Consider the following 21,905-nt stretch of genomic DNA (forward strand, 5'->3'; position numbering starts at 1 on the left):
ATAATCGTAGGATTGTTGGGGAGTTGTTTATAGGTACCTGGCTCACCCAAGATCCTATGCATTTCAGCTTCGTATTTATCCCTGTCTAAAATCACAATACCCCCCCCCTTATCAGCTGGACGTATAACTACGTCTTTTTGCTCGCATAAGGACTTAAAACCGTTTGTTGAAAAAGTGGTTCTATTATTACACTTCGTAGGGAGTTTGTCAAGATCTCTTAGTACTAAGTCCTTAAATATTTTTACAGCTGGTACAGAGGGTACAGGGGGTATAAATAAAGATGGGTTAGCCAACCCAGAGTGTACAGTTCCCGAAGTGGCCGCTAGATAATCCGTTCTGAACGGGTTGGTTATCAAATACCGTTGAATGTTAATCTTTCTGATAAATTTATGTATATCAATGAAAGTATTGAATTTGTTAAGTCGTTTAGGGGGTGCGTATTTCAAGCCCTTGTCCAATACTGATAATTCAGCACTGGAGAAGGATTTCTTGCTTAAATTAAACACACCTTGTCCCACTAAACCCGCCTTCTTTTTCCTCCTCTGTAATCGCTCTCCCCCTCTACACCCTCTCTTGGGTCTTGATCCCTTTTTCGAATATGCGGATCCTCGCGAAAAACCTGGTTCCTATAGTTAGTATTAGGTGGATTATAACCAGATGGAATATAGGTATTATTCCCATTGTCTGAATCTCCTATTTCTCCCAATGGAGAAAATCTGTTATAAGTAGAAACGGGAGCCACATTATAATATTGGGGTCCACTATAATGAGGGTTAGATGGAGCATTATAGTAAGAGTTAAGAGGAGCGTGTCTAGGTGATGGAGAATAATAGGGAGAGCCATTATACTCTCTAAATGGGTGAGCATCATAATTATATGATCGTCCTTTATTAGAACCTCTACCCCCTCTTTTTCCTCGATTATTACCTCTTCCTCTGTGAGGATTATTAGGGGTGTGTGGAGTGTAATGATGCACTCTTTGCTGAGAGGAGGGTGGACCATCATACACCCTACTCTGTGCAGCCTCACTATAAGACATAGGAGGCAAAGCAACCCTCTGTGGGGCAGTGGAACCTCCAGATTGGGAACCACTCATGGGTTGTGTATCAGTGGCGGATGTGTTCTGAACCAATTTCTGCCAGCCAAAAACAGTACCCATCTTATAGTCATTAACATCTCTGGAGTATTTTTTCTGTTTCTTATATTTTTGTTCTCTATCCTCTTTTTCCAGATGGTTCAACAAATTGGCAGAGAGAGAATTGTATTCAGGGGTGTCTTTATATGACATTAATTTATCCTTAATTTCCTTAATTTCTTTATCAAGTAGGGCCATTTTACTGCTCTTCCTTGCAATCAGGAAACCCAACAAATTGGTTCCAGCCTCATTAAAGAACTTGAACCAGGTGTCTAGGTCTACTTCACCTTGTTGGGGATTTACATCCCACCTTAAGCTTCTGGGGACCATATGTTCTGCAATGTAATGCTGTAAGAACACAAGGTCCCATTGTAGGTGAAGTTCGGATGTCATAATATTTTTAAGTCTCATGAACATCCCTCCCACCTCGGTGTTATTACCAGTTGCCACGAAAACACCATCAGTATTAACTTTGTGCGAAGCACGGTATTCAAACACATCCATATCTACAGTGACGTATATGAAAAAGGATTGCTGCAATGTGTATATCCAAACAATATATAGACCAAAAAACTTTCCCTGTGACACTGCGCTATCCAAAAAAGAAAGAAAGCTGCTAACACAATCACAAGGATAAAACAGTGAATAATAAAACAAATACCAAACCAAAGTGTAGCGCTTAACAAAGTTATGAATAGTCTAGTTAGTGCATCATCATACAGTTTAACCAAAACACCTTAAGTGTGACAATTCTTGAAAACTTGCATAGAAATAAAAAGTACAGTCCAAACGAATAAAAATAAATTAAAAGTCTCTATGTGAGGAGTTGATCCAGTCCAAACGTGAAATACAGGTCACCATCCACCTTCTTAAATGAGACTAGCATGCAGGCACCCTGTGATGTTCCCGTCACCTTTAGAATTAAAGGCTTACCGGATAGTATGGATCCAAACGAATCTATATTCGAAGGATCATACAAGCTTATGACTTAGAAGCCAAAATTTGCAGGTGTAGATTTTCAAGGAAGTATCAACTCAGACTCCTCATAAAGTTGTCCCAACTAGTTGTTAAATCCACATCAGTATACTCCAGCTCAAAATGTTGAACTCATACAAAGGAAAAATAAGGAGCCACAATAGTGTAAATCCGTTTAAGAGAAAAAAAATTTAATAAAAAAGTAATGAACTCACATGTAACCAAAGAAATCAAGCGCTTAATCCATAAAAACAGTGCTACAGCAGTAGTCCCGACGCGTTTCGTCCTCTACAGACGTCATCTGGGGTAGCACTACACTGTAGCATCATCACTTATATAGCAAACAGTCAATTTGGGCGAGAATTCCATCTGCCTGTGTCACCGCGTGTCATTTCCGGTTTAAGATGGCGCCCGGCGTGCGTTCCACGCCTCATTACAATGTTACAGCATGTATCAGCAGACAGACCATGCCCAAACATGTGTAAAATAAACCAATAAATGAAAACTAGGTTGGCCCAAACATTAGAAACATACCCAACGTAAAAATTAGCCAGACGTTGTGATTTATTCCACTCTGTAATACCGTTAGTAGTGTTTCCGGGTCATGATTAAACGCATAAGGGGCATGGGTACGGATCCAATCATTATCATACCCAGCCACCTATGCCGACAAAGCCACACCCACCACAGGGAGGCACCAACACAGTGGGCGTGTCGTACATAGAGAGCACTGATGCCTCCGTCAAGCGGCGATGGAACGCACCGCGTACCGGAAGCACCAGCACCACACGCACGTCCGACGCAAGGGGCGGCGTAAGAGGAAATACGTCACAACCCATCGGAGAGCGTCGAACATCGGAAGTGACGTGAACGGAAGGTACATCACATCCGGCCAGGATGTATCCGACAACAGGAAGTGATGTAATGAAAATACATCATCTCCGGTGTCAAGTGGGACATATGTAAACATACGCCGGACCATACATCCTAGAGGGGATGTACATTTAAGTACACCCATACTAATAAGTATGGGATGGGAACGATTATGTATATGTAATGAAAAGATATTTTTAAAACAATCTTTATACAAAATATATATCAGCACCGACACAACACATGTCCGGACATGCACTGTGACAAGTACTGATAGCACCTAAGGCAGATAGAATTCTGTCCCAAGACCAATATTATTAGTATAACATAAACAGCAATAATAGAAAGGCTGCCACTTACATAAAAATCAAAAAATCAAAAAATGTTAAAACAGATAAACAAATTAAAATAAAGCACTAAAATAAAATATTATCAATGTGCATATTAACCATTATTAATGAAGGCATTAATATCCCATTCTATGTTCAAACCAAATGGCGAGTAAGAACGAATCAAATATATCCAGTAGGTTTCTAATCTGGAAACACCCCGAGTCATAGCACCCCCCCTCCACGGAGGTGTATATTTGTCAATAGCTAAAAATTGGGTACCTGTTGGGTCACTGTTATGATGTTCCCTATAGTGTCTCGGGACAGTGTGTTTAGAGACCTTACTCTTTATTAAGGCTATGTGTTCCCCCACTCTAATCGCAAACGTCCTTGTCGTCCTCCCCACATATTGTTTACCACACGGGCAAGTGATCAGATATACTACATACCGGGTACTACAGGTACAAAATGATTTTATAGTATGTGTTCTATTAGTTGTTGTTGATACAAACTCAGTTGTTTTATGTCTCCCAGCTATATTAAACTGACATACCACACATTTTTTGCAAGGATAAAAACCTGTTAGATTGTGAAAAAATGATGGGCGACAGGGAGGGTTAATGACATTGGGAGCAATGAAGTTCCGTAGAGAGGGTGCTCCCCTAAAAAGTACTTTCGCCCGTTCAGGTAACTTTAAATTGAGGACTGGATCACTTCTTAATACGTCCCAATGTTTATTAATGATGGTCTTGATTTGTTTATGCTGTACCGAAAAGGATGTAAGCATAGACCACCTATAAGTGTCCACAGGATCGTGACGGGCTTTCTCAATCACTAGGCTCTCCCTGTTAGTGTTAATAACCTTCTGTATCTCTACATCAAGAACCATAGCATCATATCCCTTGTCTTCAAATTTTTGTTTTAGGATTCCTGCCTGTGTCCTAAACGTATCAAGGTCCGTGCAATTCCTACGCAATCGTAGAAACTGACTGCGTGGTATCGAACTCAACCATGATCTATGGTGGCAGCTGTCAAGGGGAATAAAACTATTCCTATCAGTCGGTTTGAAATGCGTTTTGAACACAAATTTATTGTCTACTAATTCGATCTCTAAATCAAGAAAATTTATCCTAGAAAGGCTCATTTCAAATGACAGAGAAATCCCCCTATCGTTATTGTTCAAATTCTTAAAGAATTCAGTCAATGAATCAAATGAGCCATTCCAATTCCTGTAATCTATTACTTACCGAAGATCCACAAAGATCTGGTGAGCCCTCCCGGTAGGCCCATAGTGAGTGGCATAAATTCGGTCACTTCACGTATAGGCCGTTATATAGATTTTTATTTGCAACCCCTTGTTAAAAAAACCCCATCTTATCTTAAAGATACGGGTGCTACAATCAGGAGACTTGAAAGTTTAGTGCTTCATGAGCAATGTATTATAGCTACAGCTGACGTAGCGTCCCTCTATACTTGCATACCTCAGGGAATGGGTATAGATGCTGTCCGATACTTTTTAGATCGCGAGGACTCTTTGGCATCATTCCAATGTGATTACCTCATAGAACTTTTAGAATTTGCCATGGAACATAACTATTTTTGGTTTAACAACAAGTATTATTTACAACAACGGGGTGTAGCAATGGGGGCCAAATTTGCCCCCAGTCTTGCTAATTTATTCATGGCTAAGTGGGAGGAGGATGTCGTCTATGCCCAGGGGAACCCCTCTTTGGTCCTGTGGGCCAGGTATATAGACGACATCCTCCTCCTATGGAATGGCTCATTTGATTCATTGACTGAATTCTTTAAGAATTTGAACAATAACGATAGGGGGATTTCTCTGTCATTTGAAATGAGCCTTTCTAGGATAAATTTTCTTGATTTAGAGATCGAATTAGTAGACAATAAATTTGTGTTCAAAACGCATTTCAAACCGACTGATAGGAATAGTTTTATTCCCCTTGACAGCTGCCACCATAGATCATGGTTGAGTTCGATACCACGCAGTCAGTTTCTACGATTGCGTAGGAATTGCACGGACCTTGATACGTTTAGGACACAGGCAGGAATCCTAAAACAAAAATTTGAAGACAAGGGATATGATGCTATGGTTCTTGATGTAGAGATACAGAAGGTTATTAACACTAACAGGGAGAGCCTAGTGATTGAGAAAGCCCGTCACGATCCTGTGGACACTTATAGGTGGTCTATGCTTACATCCTTTTCGGTACAGCATAAACAAATCAAGACCATCATTAATAAACATTGGGACGTATTAAGAAGTGATCCAGTCCTCAATTTAAAGTTACCTGAACGGGCGAAAGTACTTTTTAGGGGAGCACCCTCTCTACGGAACTTCATTGCTCCCAATGTCATTAACCCTCCCTGTCGCCCATCATTTTTTCACAATCTAACAGGTTTTTATCCTTGCAAAAAATGTGTGGTATGTCAGTTTAATATAGCTGGGAGACATAAAACAACTGAGTTTGTATCAACAACAACTAATAGAACACATACTATAAAATCATTTTGTACCTGTAGTACCCGGTATGTAGTATATCTGATCACTTGCCCGTGTGGTAAACAATATGTGGGGAGGACGACAAGGACGTTTGCGATTAGAGTGGGGGAACACATAGCCTTAATAAAGAGTAAGGTCTCTAAACACACTGTCCCGAGACACTATAGGGAACATCATAACAGTGACCCAACAGGTACCCAATTTTTAGCTATTGACAAATATACACCTCCGTGGAGGGGGGGTGCTATGACTCGGGGTGTTTCCAGATTAGAAACCTACTGGATATATTTGATTCGTTCTTACTCGCCATTTGGTTTGAACATAGAATGGGATATTAATGCCTTCATTAATAATGGTTAATATGCACATTGATAATATTTTATTTTAGTGCTTTATTTTAATTTGTTTATCTGTTTTAACATTTTTTGATTTTTTGATTTTTATGTAAGTGGCAGCCTTTCTATTATTGCTGTTTATGTTATACTAATAATATTGGTCTTGGGACAGAATTCTATCTGCCTTAGGTGCTATCAGTACTTGTCACAGTGCATGTCCGGACATGTGTTGTGTCGGTGCTGATATATATTTTGTATAAAGATTGTTTTAAAAATATCTTTTCATTACATATACATAATCGTTCCCATCCCATACTTATTAGTATGGGTGTACTTAAATGTACATCCCCTCTAGGATGTATGGTCCGGCGTATGTTTACATATGTCCCACTTGACACCGGAGATGATGTATTTTCATTACATCACTTCCTGTTGTCGGATACATCCTGGCCGGATGTGATGTACCTTCCGTTCACGTCACTTCCGATGTTCGACGCTCTCCGATGGGTTGTGACGTATTTCCTCTTACGCCGCCCCTTGCGTCGGACGTGCGTGTGGTGCTGGTGCTTCCGGTACGCGGTGCGTTCCATCGCCGCTTGACGGAGGCATCAGTGCTCTCTATGTACGACACGCCCACTGTGTTGGTGCCTCCCTGTGGTGGGTGTGGCTTTGTCGGCATAGGTGGCTGGGTATGATAATGATTGGATCCGTACCCATGCCCCTTATGCGTTTAATCATGACCCGGAAACACTACTAACGGTATTACAGAGTGGAATAAATCACAACGTCTGGCTAATTTTTACGTTGGGTATGTTTCTAATGTTTGGGCCAACCTAGTTTTCATTTATTGGTTTATTTTACACATGTTTGGGCATGGTCTGTCTGCTGATACATGCTGTAACATTGTAATGAGGCGTGGAACGCACGCCGGGCGCCATCTTAAACCGGAAATGACACGCGGTGACACAGGCAGATGGAATTCTCGCCCAAATTGACTGTTTGCTATATAAGTGATGATGCTACAGTGTAGTGCTACCCCAGATGACGTCTGTAGAGGACGAAACGCGTCGGGACTACTGCTGTAGCACTGTTTTTATGGATTAAGCGCTTGATTTCTTTGGTTACATGTGAGTTCATTACTTTTTTATTAAATTTTTTTTCTCTTAAACGGATTTACACTATTGTGGCTCCTTATTTTTCCTTTGTATGAGTTCAACATTTTGAGCTGGAGTATACTGATGTGGATTTAACAACTAGTTGGGACAACTTTATGAGGAGTCTGAGTTGATACTTCCTTGAAAATCTACACCTGCAAATTTTGGCTTCTAAGTCATAAGCTTGTATGATCCTTCGAATATAGATTCGTTTGGATCCATACTATCCGGTAAGCCTTTAATTCTAAAGGTGACGGGAACATCACAGGGTGCCTGCATGCTAGTCTCATTTAAGAAGGTGGATGGTGACCTGTATTTCACGTTTGGACTGGATCAACTCCTCACATAGAGACTTTTAATTTATTTTTATTCGTTTGGACTGTACTTTTTATTTCTATGCAAGTTTTCAAGAATTGTCACACTTAAGGTGTTTTGGTTAAACTGTATGATGATGCACTAACTAGACTATTCATAACTTTGTTAAGCGCTACACTTTGGTTTGGTATTTGTTTTATTATTCACTGTTTTATCCTTGTGATTGTGTTAGCAGCTTTCTTTCTTTTTTGGATAGCGCAGTGTCACAGGGAAAGTTTTTTGGTCTATATATTGTTTGGATATACACATTGCAGCAATCCTTTTTCATATACGTCACTGTAGATATGGATGTGTTTGAATACCGTGCTTCGCACAAAGTTAATACTGATGGTGTTTTCGTGGCAACTGGTAATAACACCGAGGTGGGAGGGATGTTCATGAGACTTAAAAATATTATGACATCCGAACTTCACCTACAATGGGACCTTGTGTTCTTACAGCATTACATTGCAGAACATATGGTCCCCAGAAGCTTAAGGTGGGATGTAAATCCCCAACAAGGTGAAGTAGACCTAGACACCTGGTTCAAGTTCTTTAATGAGGCTGGAACCAATTTGTTGGGTTTCCTGATTGCAAGGAAGAGCAGTAAAATGGCCCTACTTGATAAAGAAATTAAGGAAATTAAGGATAAATTAATGTCATATAAAGACACCCCTGAATACAATTCTCTCTCTGCCAATTTGTTGAACCATCTGGAAAAAGAGGATAGAGAACAAAAATATAAGAAACAGAAAAAATACTCCAGAGATGTTAATGACTATAAGATGGGTACTGTTTTTGGCTGGCAGAAATTGGTTCAGAACACATCCGCCACTGATACACAACCCATGAGTGGTTCCCAATCTGGAGGTTCCACTGCCCCACAGAGGGTTGCTTTGCCTCCTATGTCTTATAGTGAGGCTGCACAGAGTAGGGTGTATGATGGTCCACCCTCCTCTCAGCAAAGAGTGCATCATTACACTCCACACACCCCTAATAATCCTCACAGAGGAAGAGGTAATAATCGAGGAAAAAGAGGGGGTAGAGGTTCTAATAAAGGACGATCATATAATTATGATGCTCACCCATTTAGAGAGTATAATGGCTCTCCCTATTATTCTCCATCACCTAGACACGCTCCTCTTAACTCTTACTATAATGCTCCATCTAACCCTCATTATAGTGGACCCCAATATTATAATGTGGCTCCCGTTTCTACTTATAACAGATTTTCTCCATTGGGAGAAATAGGAGATTCAGACAATGGGAATAATACCTATATTCCATCTGGTTATAATCCACCTAATACTAACTATAGGAACCAGGTTTTTCGCGAGGATCCGCATATTCGAAAAAGGGATCAAGACCCAAGAGAGGGTGTAGAGGGGGAGAGCGATTACAGAGGAGGAAAAAGAAGGCGGGTTTAGTGGGACAAGGTGTGTTTAATTTAAGCAAGAAATCCTTCTCCAGTGCTGAATTATCAGTATTGGACAAGGGCTTGAAATACGCACCCCCTAAACGACTTAACAAATTCAATACTTTCATTGATATACATAAATTTATCAGAAAGATTAACATTCAACGGTATTTGATAACCAACCCGTTCAGAACGGATTATCTAGCGGCCACTTCGGGAACTGTACACTCTGGGTTGGCTAACCCATCTTTATTTATACCCCCTGTACCCTCTGTACCAGCTGTAAAAATATTTAAGGACTTAGTACTAAGAGATCTTGACAAACTCCCTACGAAGTGTAATAATAGAACCACTTTTTCAACAAACGGTTTTAAGTCCTTATGCGAGCAAAAAGACGTAGTTATACGTCCAGCTGATAAGGGGGGGGGTATTGTGATTTTAGACAGGGATAAATACGAAGCTGAAATGCATAGGATCTTGGGTGAGCCAGGTACCTATAAACAACTCCCCAACAATCCTACGATTATATACAAAAAACAACTTAAAGATCTTATCAATAAAGGCTATGATCAAAAAATATTGAACAATAAAGAAAAAAACTTTTTGGTTCCCATTTCCCCCTCAATTCCTGTAATCTATTACTTACCGAAGATCCACAAAGATCTGGTGAGCCCTCCCGGTAGGCCCATAGTGAGTGGCATAAATTCGGTCACTTCACGTATAGGCCGTTATATAGATTTTTATTTGCAACCCCTTGTTAAAAAAACCCCATCTTATCTTAAAGATACGGGTGCTACAATCAGGAGACTTGAAAGTTTAGTGCTTCATGAGCAATGTATTATAGCTACAGCTGACGTAGCGTCCCTCTATACTTGCATACCTCAGGGAATGGGTATAGATGCTGTCCGATACTTTTTAGATCGCGAGGACTCTTTGGCATCATTCCAATGTGATTACCTCATAGAACTTTTAGAATTTGCCATGGAACATAACTATTTTTGGTTTAACAACAAGTATTATTTACAACAACGGGGTGTAGCAATGGGGGCCAAATTTGCCCCCAGTCTTGCTAATTTATTCATGGCTAAGTGGGAGGAGGATGTCGTCTATGCCCAGGGGAACCCCTCTTTGGTCCTGTGGGCCAGGTATATAGACGACATCCTCCTCCTATGGAATGGCTCATTTGATTCATTGACTGAATTCTTTAAGAATTTGAACAATAACGATAGGGGGATTTCTCTGTCATTTGAAATGAGCCTTTCTAGGATAAATTTTCTTGATTTAGAGATCGAATTAGTAGACAATAAATTTGTGTTCAAAACGCATTTCAAACCGACTGATAGGAATAGTTTTATTCCCCTTGACAGCTGCCACCATAGATCATGGTTGAGTTCGATACCACGCAGTCAGTTTCTACGATTGCGTAGGAATTGCACGGACCTTGATACGTTTAGGACACAGGCAGGAATCCTAAAACAAAAATTTGAAGACAAGGGATATGATGCTATGGTTCTTGATGTAGAGATACAGAAGGTTATTAACACTAACAGGGAGAGCCTAGTGATTGAGAAAGCCCGTCACGATCCTGTGGACACTTATAGGTGGTCTATGCTTACATCCTTTTCGGTACAGCATAAACAAATCAAGACCATCATTAATAAACATTGGGACGTATTAAGAAGTGATCCAGTCCTCAATTTAAAGTTACCTGAACGGGCGAAAGTACTTTTTAGGGGAGCACCCTCTCTACGGAACTTCATTGCTCCCAATGTCATTAACCCTCCCTGTCGCCCATCATTTTTTCACAATCTAACAGGTTTTTATCCTTGCAAAAAATGTGTGGTATGTCAGTTTAATATAGCTGGGAGACATAAAACAACTGAGTTTGTATCAACAACAACTAATAGAACACATACTATAAAATCATTTTGTACCTGTAGTACCCGGTATGTAGTATATCTGATCACTTGCCCGTGTGGTAAACAATATGTGGGGAGGACGACAAGGACGTTTGCGATTAGAGTGGGGGAACACATAGCCTTAATAAAGAGTAAGGTCTCTAAACACACTGTCCCGAGACACTATAGGGAACATCATAACAGTGACCCAACAGGTACCCAATTTTTAGCTATTGACAAATATACACCTCCGTGGAGGGGGGGTGCTATGACTCGGGGTGTTTCCAGATTAGAAACCTACTGGATATATTTGATTCGTTCTTACTCGCCATTTGGTTTGAACATAGAATGGGATATTAATGCCTTCATTAATAATGGTTAATATGCACATTGATAATATTTTATTTTAGTGCTTTATTTTAATTTGTTTATCTGTTTTAACATTTTTTGATTTTTTGATTTTTATGTAAGTGGCAGCCTTTCTATTATTGCTGTTTATGTTATACTAATAATATTGGTCTTGGGACAGAATTCTATCTGCCTTAGGTGCTATCAGTACTTGTCACAGTGCATGTCCGGACATGTGTTGTGTCGGTGCTGATATATATTTTGTATAAAGATTGTTTTAAAAATATCTTTTCATTACATATACATAATCGTTCCCATCCCATACTTATTAGTATGGGTGTACTTAAATGTACATCCCCTCTAGGATGTATGGTCCGGCGTATGTTTACATATGTCCCACTTGACACCGGAGATGATGTATTTTCATTACATCACTTCCTGTTGTCGGATACATCCTGGCCGGATGTGATGTACCTTCCGTTCACGTCACTTCCGATGTTCGACGCTCTCCGATGGGTTGTGACGTATTTCCTCTTACGCCGCCCCTTGCGTCGGACGTGCGTGTGGTGCTGGTGCTTCCGGTACGCGGTGCGTTCCATCGCCGCTTGACGGAGGCATCAGTGCTCTCTATGTACGACACGCCCACTGTGTTGGTGCCTCCCTGTGGTGGGTGTGGCTTTGTCGGCATAGGTGGCTGGGTATGATAATGATTGGATCCGTACCCATGCCCCTTATGCGTTTAATCATGACCCGGAAACACTACTAACGGTATTACAGAGTGGAATAAATCACAACGTCTGGCTAATTTTTACGTTGGGTATGTTTCTAATGTTTGGGCCAACCTAGTTTTCATTTATTGGTTTATTTTACACATGTTTGGGCATGGTCTGTCTGCTGATACATGCTGTAACATTGTAATGAGGCGTGGAACGCACGCCGGGCGCCATCTTAAACCGGAAATGACACGCGGTGACACAGGCAGATGGAATTCTCGCCCAAATTGACTGTTTGCTATATAAGTGATGATGCTACAGTGTAGTGCTACCCCAGATGACGTCTGTAGAGGACGAAACGCGTCGGGACTACTGCTGTAGCACTGTTTTTATGGATTAAGCGCTTGATTTCTTTGGTTACATGTGAGTTCATTACTTTTTTATTAAATTTTTTTTCTCTTAAACGGATTTACACTATTGTGGCTCCTTATTTTTCCTTTGTATGAGTTCAACATTTTGAGCTGGAGTATACTGATGTGGATTTAACAACTAGTTGGGACAACTTTATGAGGAGTCTGAGTTGATACTTCCTTGAAAATCTACACCTGCAAATTTTGGCTTCTAAGTCATAAGCTTGTATGATCCTTCGAATATAGATTCGTTTGGATCCATACTATCCGGTAAGCCTTTAATTCTAAAGGTGACGGGAACATCACAGGGTGCCTGCATGCTAGTCTCATTTAAGAAGGTGGATGGTGACCTGTATTTCACGTTTGGACTGGATCAACTCCTCACATAGAGACTTTTAATTTATTTTTATTCGTTTGGACTGTACTTTTTATTTCTATGCAAGTTTTCAAGAATTGTCACACTTAAGGTGTTTTGGTTAAACTGTATGATGATGCACTAACTAGACTATTCATAACTTTGTTAAGCGCTACACTTTGGTTTGGTATTTGTTACCAAGAGATCCTGAAGGAGAATGTCCGACCATCTGTTCGTGTACTCAAGCTGAAACGAACTTGGGTTCTGCAGCAGGACAATGATCCTAAACACACCAGCAAGTCCACCACCGAATGGCTGAAGAAAAACAAAATGAAGACTTTGGAGTGGCCTAGCCAAAGTCCTGACCTGAATCCTATTGAGATGTTGTGGTATGACCTTAAAAAGGCCGTTCATGCTCGAAAACCCTCTAATGTAACTGAATTAGGACAATTCTGCAAAGATGAGTGGGCCAAAATTCCTCCAGGACGCTGTAAAAGCCTCATTGCACGTTATCGCAAACGCTTGGTTGCAGTTGTTGCTGCTAAGGGTGGCCCAACCAGTTATTAGGTTTAGGGGGGCAATCACTTTTTCACACAGGGCCATGATGGTTTGGATTTTTTTTCACCTTTAATAATAAACACCTTCATTTACAAATTGCATTTTGTGTTTACTTGTGTTGTCCTTGACTATTGTTTAAATTGGTTTGATGTTCCGAAACACTTAAGTGTGACAAACATGCAAAGGAACAGGAAATGAGGAAGGGGGCAAACACTTTTTCACACCACTGTATCATACTTACCTCCACTGTGCAGCTCGTTTTGCACAGAGTGGCCCTGAACCTGCCTTTCTGGGGTCCCTCGGCGGCTCTCCCGACTCCTTCCTGCATCAGATAACCCCCTGTGAGAAGCGCTCTACTGTGGGGGTTACCTTGCAGGTGCGCTCCCGAGTCCAGCATTCAGCGGCCATGTCATTGGATTTGATTGACAGCAGCGGGAGCCAATGGCTGCGCTATCAATCTATCCAATCAACAGCTGAGAACCCCGGGCAGAGAGACGGCGCGTCCCCGTGGGACAAGTTCAGGGGTTCAGGTAAGTAAAATGGGGGGGGGGGCTGGGGCCGGTCATTGACAGGTGTTTTTTCACCTTAATGCATAGGATGCATTAAGGTGACAAAACATGAACTTTTGCAACCCCATTAAGGTTTTTGGGATTGTAGAGAATCCACCATTCCACTATTGTCATGTCGCTCTAATAATTTTGCAGATTAGGTGTTTTAACTTTAACTGTTGATGTAAAGCCCACCCCTGACCACATTATACTTACCTCTTCATGGATGCGCTACAATCCCTTCCTACCAAAATAACCAGTGGCTGTTGTTGACAGAGGGTGCACCAACGTCACCCCTCCAACATACAGCATGACAGTGCTCGGATTCAGTGCGTACTAGGCCTGAGCATTGCATCATGGAAGGAGATTACATGCTCCTCCTTATACAATATCACTGATTATATTACAGTGCAGCCACAGAAGAAGTTGCTGTGAGGGAGTGCTGGAAAAGTCAGTTTAAATAGTCAGGGGGGAAGGAAGGAAACTTTTCACAGACATGGTCACTGTGCCCTAAATTAATAAGGTGACCGTGTCTCATTAAAGCATATGACTAACCAGCAGCCATGCAACTATCATTTTCCAGAAGATGGCCAGAGCAGCACTGAATTTCTCCAGCACATATTTACTTAAAGTAGTTGTAAACCTCAGACATAAAATATGAATAAAGCATATCCCTCTATAGCAGGGATATGCAATTAGCGGACCTCCAGCTGTTGCCAAACTACAAGTCCCCTCATGCCTCTGCCTCTGGGTGTCATGCTTATGGCTTGCTATGCCTCATGGGAGTTGTAGTTCTGCAACAGCTGGAGGTCCCCTAATTGCATATCCCTGCTCTATAGTGTGTACTTATCTCTATCCAGAGCACCAAGTGCCATTTCTGTCTGCTGCTTTGCTCCTGTACTATCAGCATGAGTCACTTCTGATTTCTGTTTTCCTGGCACCAAGAGAAAAAAAAGGGTTACAGGGGAGGGATCTCCAGCTGAGTGTGACTTCAGCTCTCCACCCCTTTTTTCTAACAGCTCAGACAAGCTTTATAAATTCTTAATTTTTAACATATTTAGAAGAGATGATTGCAGATAAACAGGTGCAACATATGTAGAAGGACATTGTATATCCCTGTGTATCACCGGAGGTCAGTCACTTCACTAGGTAAATGTAAGGGTTTACAACCACTTTAAGGGTCTGTTCACATTAATAAGCTGTGCAAAACGCATTGGCTGCTCATGTGCACTGTGTGACAGTGCCAATCCCGGTGCAGTGCACTACTTATTTTCTTTTAACAAAGCTTTATTGAAATGCCAGTGACATTTCTATACAATTGTATGTATTGCAGTGGTGTTATGGGTGGATCGTGTTGTAACTGGCTGCTTTAAATAAGGCATGCAGTACTTTTTTTTTTTCAAGTGGTGAACTGACAACATTGGAGACAAGGCATTATGCCTTGTCTATGCTTTGGGCTGTGCAGGAAATAGCTGCCATCTGGTGTGAACCGACCCCTAAGGATTTTGGTAAGACGTTTTGCTCTAAAAATATCCTTTACATTTGGCAGGTTTTTCCTCTCGCTCTCTCTTTTTACGTGGTAATAGAGATTAAGAAGTTTACAGATGATCACTTTGATGCAGATACTATCAAGGTTCCCTTCTGTTCAAATGTCTCTAAATTGCTGTTATTAAATATTCCCCTAATAAAATATTCTCAGTAATGGGTTCCCCCAGCCACTTGCAGATTTATTGGTCTCCAGGTAACATTAGCCAGATCCTAATCAGACATATTTTTAGTATACTAAACACAAGTGAATGGAAGCATTTCAGGGCAGGATCTGGGCAATTGTTTTATACTGTAATTGTGTACATCAAAGTACCAATAAATCTAGAGTCACCTCCACTGAGGTTTTCGAGTGAATTTTAAGAAGAAAGTGTAAGTTTGTAAGAAGTATGAGTAGTCCATGTAAAGAATGTTACCGGGCACGCACCAGAGAATGAGCTCTGGAAACCTGAGTATTGATCTTTGCCAGCATGGGTCAGGTTCTCCTGCAGCTTGAAAAGGTCAGGGTACAGTTAAGATCTATTGATTTCCATGTCGTGGGAGTGTGCTGCTTTAAAAACTCTAATGTTCTTCATGTTGCTTAGAGTTTTAAGTACTTGACGTGGAACAATGTCTCTTCTAAACAAGCTTCCCTTACAGTAAATACATAGGAAGCTGGTGAATGACCTCTTTTAAGACATTTTCAGTATCAAGTCACATATCAAAATAATGGACAAAATATATTTTTAGAAAATTTGGAAAATTACTTTTTATTAACAAACTTCTATATGGAATACACCAATTATTATATATTGTTTTTAATAATAAAGCTGTGCACAAAGTTTTACAATGAAGTTGCAAATTAAAGTAAATAAAAGCCAATACATATACAATGTAAATAAAAACAAAATAGAAAATAACTGTACAACACTGTATAACAAGCACATAGGGAACTCTTTAGCCCCATCTGCGTTCTTTTTTCGCAGAGCTGCACTGACAGTTTTAATGGATTAGATTGAAGCCCCCTGGCAGTGCACCTGCTTGCTGTTCACTTGCAATCACCTGTGTTCAGCATGCCTATATACTCTGTAGGTTCATTGCCGGAAGCCTTGAGTTCAGTCTTTAGCTATTAATGCCACACAGAGAAGTGTTACTTTTGTCTGTATTCAGATGAATTTGCAGCCTACTGCTGATGGTATTGTTTCGCTCAGAAAGGCTGATGTAAAAAATAAAGCAAGTACCAAGAAATATCACAGTTATCAATACAACTGACCCCGAATTAGAGGTTTGAAGGGAGTATATAGTGCTTTTGTACATATTTTCTTTATTATGGTCATAACTAAAAATTCAGATTGCATCGTTATTCAGATGTAATCATTTTTTGAGATGTTATCTCCCTATAGCTTGTTGACAAACATTTGCTGTGAACACAGATCAATAGCTGAAGCTGAAATTTGCACACACACAGCTGAATGACTCATAGCTGTATATATTCAGAGGGGGTCAAAAAAAATCTATACACACTTCAACAAGTGTTGCCTCCTCATCGCTTTAAACCCCGAACACATATGAATTACACTGGTTCTGAGGCTAATTTAATGCAGATTAGGCACCAAGAAAATTTAATTATCACCTTAATCAGCCACAGAATCTGTGTAATTAATATGTGTTCGGGTTTAAAGGGATGAGGAAGTAACTCTAACTTCAACATGTATATATACAGTAGTCCATGATAGTAATTCTGCAGCACCTCAAATTATATATGTAATTTCTTGCAAAATCCTCAAGTAAAGTATGAAACTGAAGCTAACAATCTTAAAGGGTTTGTAAACCTTTGTTTTAAAAAAAATAAAAATAGCAAACATGTCTATACTTACCTGCTCTGTGTAAATGTTTTGCACAGAGCAGCCCCGATCCTCTTCTTCTGGGGTCCTGTCACATCTGCCCCAGTGCAGGTGGTCAGACACTATAGCTGGCTAATGTGTGCTTCACCTAATAGCAGCACCCTTTCCCATAAGGCAAGCAGGTCTACTGGTACTCGGTTGCCCCGTAGGTCTTTTACACAGTGCTATAGTGCCTGGCTACCACGCCATGGCAGGTGCGAACTGATCAAAGCAAATAGGTACTTGCATTTGGCAGACAGGCAGAGTGGTTTAATGACATTCCAGGTAAAAAGACAGGCTGAGTTCAGGGAATAGTCCATTAATCCGGTCCAAGGTCATACACGGCGAAACTCAATCTAGAAGAGCAGGGCAGACAGACAGGGGGCTTGATCAAGAATAACACACGTATCACTCTCTATCACAAGCTTGAGACCGAGGGTCTGGCTTGCTTATAACAGGTTTGGTTACCACCCAGAGACTGACCACATCAATCTCCTTGCAGGTGGACAGGCAGACAGGGAGAATGCAATAGCCAAAACCGGGATGCTGGAAGGGGCCCCCATATCCTTAAAGACAAGCTGAAAGCAGCACAGGACCATCAGACTGAGCAGAGGTCAGGTTACAGAAAGCCCTTAATAAGAAAAAGCAGGAGGCTCAATTGGCATGGACTGTACAAGAATAACTGAAGCAGAGGCAGACAGGACTGCATTGGCTGGTGTATCAACTGACTGAACCCTATCAGCAAGTGTAGCGACTGACTGAACTGCATTGGTAAGTGTAGAGCCAATGGAACTTAACAAGTTAGCTTGGATGTGTGTGCAAGGGAGTTTAGGGGCAGACACAGGTAGGAGTATTCCAGAGGGCTTGACTTCTGAGGGCTTAGAGTAAGCACAGGTTTTGCAAGCTTTAATGTAGGAACGGGAGTCCTTATGGAGAGAAGACCACCAAAGCACACGAGAAACCATAGAAAACGTTTTAGTAATCCCTGGGTGCCTGGCCATCTTAGCATAATGTGCTTCTGAAATCACTTTAAGCCTAAGGTGGTGGGGAACAAACACCTTTTCAGGGGGTAGATTTGGTGGAACACAAGACTGAGCATTTAAAACAGAGTCCAAAAGGTCAGGGGGTAAAGGCTCCCGTTACTTGTGCTGGAGGTAAGATATTGTGAAATATAATGCATTAAGATGAAAAATCTTGAGGCTTTTCAACCACTTTATTCGTAAATGTTATTTACAACCAGTAAGATGTAACACCTGTGTACACATCCACACATTCTTCTACTAATTTGTATCAAAGAACTGCTCTCACAGAACAACATGAATTAAACAAACCCATAACATTTGTATAATAATTACAATATATTGGAAATATTTTATCTTGGTGTCTCCACCTTATTCTCCATCCACAGTCTGACCTGATAAAATTCACAAACATAAGAATAAATCAAAGCATTTAACCCTTTGGGTTGTATAGTGTCCAACTCAGCCATCCATTTAACCTCCCTGTTTTTCAACTAAGTTCCCTGTTGTTACCCCACCCAGAACTACTATAGTTTCTATATATGGGAGCAAAAGGTAAAACTCCTTAAAGTATTACTAAACCCAGGACCCTGCATTCAGTTTATTTGGTATCCCACAGAACATGGAAATGCAATCATTTTAGTAAATATAACCTGCTAAATACCTTTTCTCATAAGCAGTTATTCCCTTTCACACTGAGCCGCAGGCCGCGTTAGCGGTAGAGCACCGATAGTTTTAAAGCAGCGCTTTATCGTCATTTTAGCGGCGCTATTTGGCCGCTGGAGGGGCCCTTTTAACCTCCATTAGTGGCCAAGGAAAGGGTTAAATGCGCCCTAAAAGCGCTGCTGCCGAAGCGCTTTGCAGGCAGTTCGGCAGTGGTGCCCATTCATTTCAATGGGCAGGGGCAGTGGAGGAGCGGTTTATGCACCGCTCCTCCACCGCCCCAGAGATGCTGCTTGCAGACCTTTTTTTAACGTCTTGCCAGCACAACTTCCCAGTGGGAAAGCACCCGGGATTTCACACTAGGACTGCAGGGGAGATGTTTTTCAGGTGCTTTATTAACCCTTTAGTGCCTGAAAAACACCTCTGTGTAAATGCGGTCTTGTGATTTTTATCAGTATCCAGCCCAGCACTTGTTAAAGCTTGTAGGAGGAGTTTTCTAAATGTCCTATTAGACTGCAAGATCCCTGTCCCTGGACAGTGCTGATTGGCCCTGTGCTGATCACATGCACTCTCCCAAGATAAATACCTCTCTAGGAATACACACCGAACTGAGCATGTGCAGCCTGCCTCCATAGACTCTGTGTTATCAGGAATTATCAGGGGACCATGGAAGGAGGGGTGAATCAGAGAAGCCAGGTTCAAACAGCCCTTTTTCACAATGCAGAAGATAAACTCCTTAGGTTCCACACTGAGTATAACAAGCACGATTTACCGCATATACAGAGTGATTATTCTGTTGTGGGTTTAGTTACATTTTAACTGTGTGCACTCATCATCGTTAAATTGCAGTTGAGGGCTCCCTACATTAGATAACTATGTCAATATATGTCAATGGTATGTGAAAGTATTGTATAGATTAGGTATTAGTAGGAAGAAATGGTGACTATTTTATGGAAGTGAGAGATTGGACTGAGTGTTAATTATGGGTGAAGTTGAAACAAGAAAAAGTAAATGTAAGAGGATATATGTAAATCATAAATAGTGATAAATGTAATCTAATTTAACATGTAAGAAAAATTTGTAATAAAGAGGAAAAAAATAAAAAAAACAATGTTAATAAATATGTAATCAATTTGGCCTGTTCATTTATTTGTACTACAGTGCTGTGATTTGTGGAACATGCATCTTTGCATATTGCAAATTACATATTGCGTTTGTGCTTACAGAAATTATTCGTAACAAAGTAATATGCACAGGAAATGCATTTTACCTAACTGTAGCACATGATCCGCAACCAGATATTATTTTTAAGTGGGGAACTTCCAATACACATGTAGGGAAATTTGATGTGCGTAATAAATGCATGTCAACACACAAAAAAGAAAAAGTGCTTTGTAATAATGTCTGTAAAAATGCACAAAAACTCCATCAAACAAATGGCACACGTATTTTGACAGGTACAACAGGATTTATATATGTATTTTAATATAATATTCAGCTTTTTGTATAGTTTTTTCTCTCTGAACCTAACCAAGCCACTCTTTCTCCTGTTGTATAAAGCATTCATTTAAATGAACTGGGTACAGAGAAAACACAATGACAATATTGCATTTATTCATAGATGTGTTTTTTTATAGCAGAATATTTGTGAGCAATAAAGCCATTTTGTTACATTTGTTCTTATCTTCTCTTCAATAAAGGTTACTACACATGTGTTGAGGTCGTCTTTACATTGAGAAGACAGGTGGGCTTCTATATGATGGGCGTCTATGCTCCAACTTTGCTGATTGTTGTCCTGTCCTGGCTATCTTTTTGGATCAACCCTGATGCCAGTGCTGCCAGGGTACCATTAGGTAACCAATATTGGTTGAGTTTGTGTGTGGAGTTGGAAAACATTTGGTTGGCTGTTACTTTGAAAGTTATTACCATCATTTTTGTCATAGCGATCAATGTTACTCGTACTTGTCATCTATTTGTTGTTATGTCAGTCACACAGTTTTCTATGGAATTTTTCAGTTGGAGCAAGAATCTATTCTAAAAGTGTCAGTCCGTCAAGAAGTGTTATTTCAGTTTTTATAGCTCTTGGAGTTTTAAAGCAGAACTATAGGCAAAACTTTTTTTTTCATTTTGGATAGAGTAAGGAGGGTTATAACCCCTTTAAATTGTATTTTTGCCATCGTTGTGTCATTGGGGAGATCCATTGTGGAGATTTACCTTCACTTTCTGTCCCATGGAAAAACAGGAATTGAGAAAATTTAAGGAATCTCTTGGGGACCCCCAGGTCACCAGAACTAGTGTCCCCATTGGATTATTTCCTCTCTTTTACTTTTCTAGAGACAACCCAAAATATGTGATTTTCCTTTTTCTTTCACTTTCAATAATAACTGTAAACAGGACCAATAGAGAGGTTGAATTTCCCTCACGGGGGCACAAACAGCGAAAAAAACTGACAGGTGTTATAATCCATGTCCCCGCTACCCAAAAACAACAAAAAAAAGTTTTTCCTTTAGTTATACTTTAAACAACCTAGCAGTTTCTTAGATCTCTCAAGGGGTATAAATACAAGATCTCTATGAAACTGGGTCTGTAGACCTGCTGTAGTCATTACGAGAAGGGACTGAATCTTCTGCATGGATTTTATATTACTTTTTTATAATGAAAAATGCAACAGAAGCTGCTAGAATACCAAAGGTGGATGGGAACGCACAAAAATCCCAGGTTGACAGAACCAGAGACAGGAATTATATTAAGAAGTTCTTGCTGATAAAGAGTCCTAGACATATATAAAACCAGTGGATGACTGCCCACAGCTAAAATATTTGTATCTACAATAAGTAAAGCTCAAACAAATCTGCTGGTACATTTTATTATACCGTTACTTGCAAAATAATTC

The 21,905-nt window shown here is 40.4% G+C and overlaps 1 protein-coding gene across 2 annotated transcripts in view; it reads left to right on the forward strand.

Annotated features, from left to right (window-relative positions):
* GLRB (glycine receptor beta) overlaps positions 1-21,905 on the forward strand; it is a 202,994-nt gene that overhangs the window by 167,705 nt on the left and 13,384 nt on the right. For both annotated transcript variants that reach the window (XM_077477106.1, XM_077477105.1), the window contains one exon: positions 20,713-20,865. In XM_077477106.1, coding sequence (XP_077333232.1) covers positions 20,713-20,865 — 153 coding nt within the window. The remainder of the gene's footprint in view (positions 1-20,712; positions 20,866-21,905) is intronic.

Source organism: Lithobates pipiens, unplaced genomic scaffold, assembly GCF_037356315.1.
Source record: "Lithobates pipiens isolate NorthernLeopardFrog02 unplaced genomic scaffold, aLitPip1_a1.2 Scaffold_13, whole genome shotgun sequence".
NCBI lineage: Eukaryota > Metazoa > Chordata > Amphibia > Anura > Ranidae > Lithobates > Lithobates pipiens.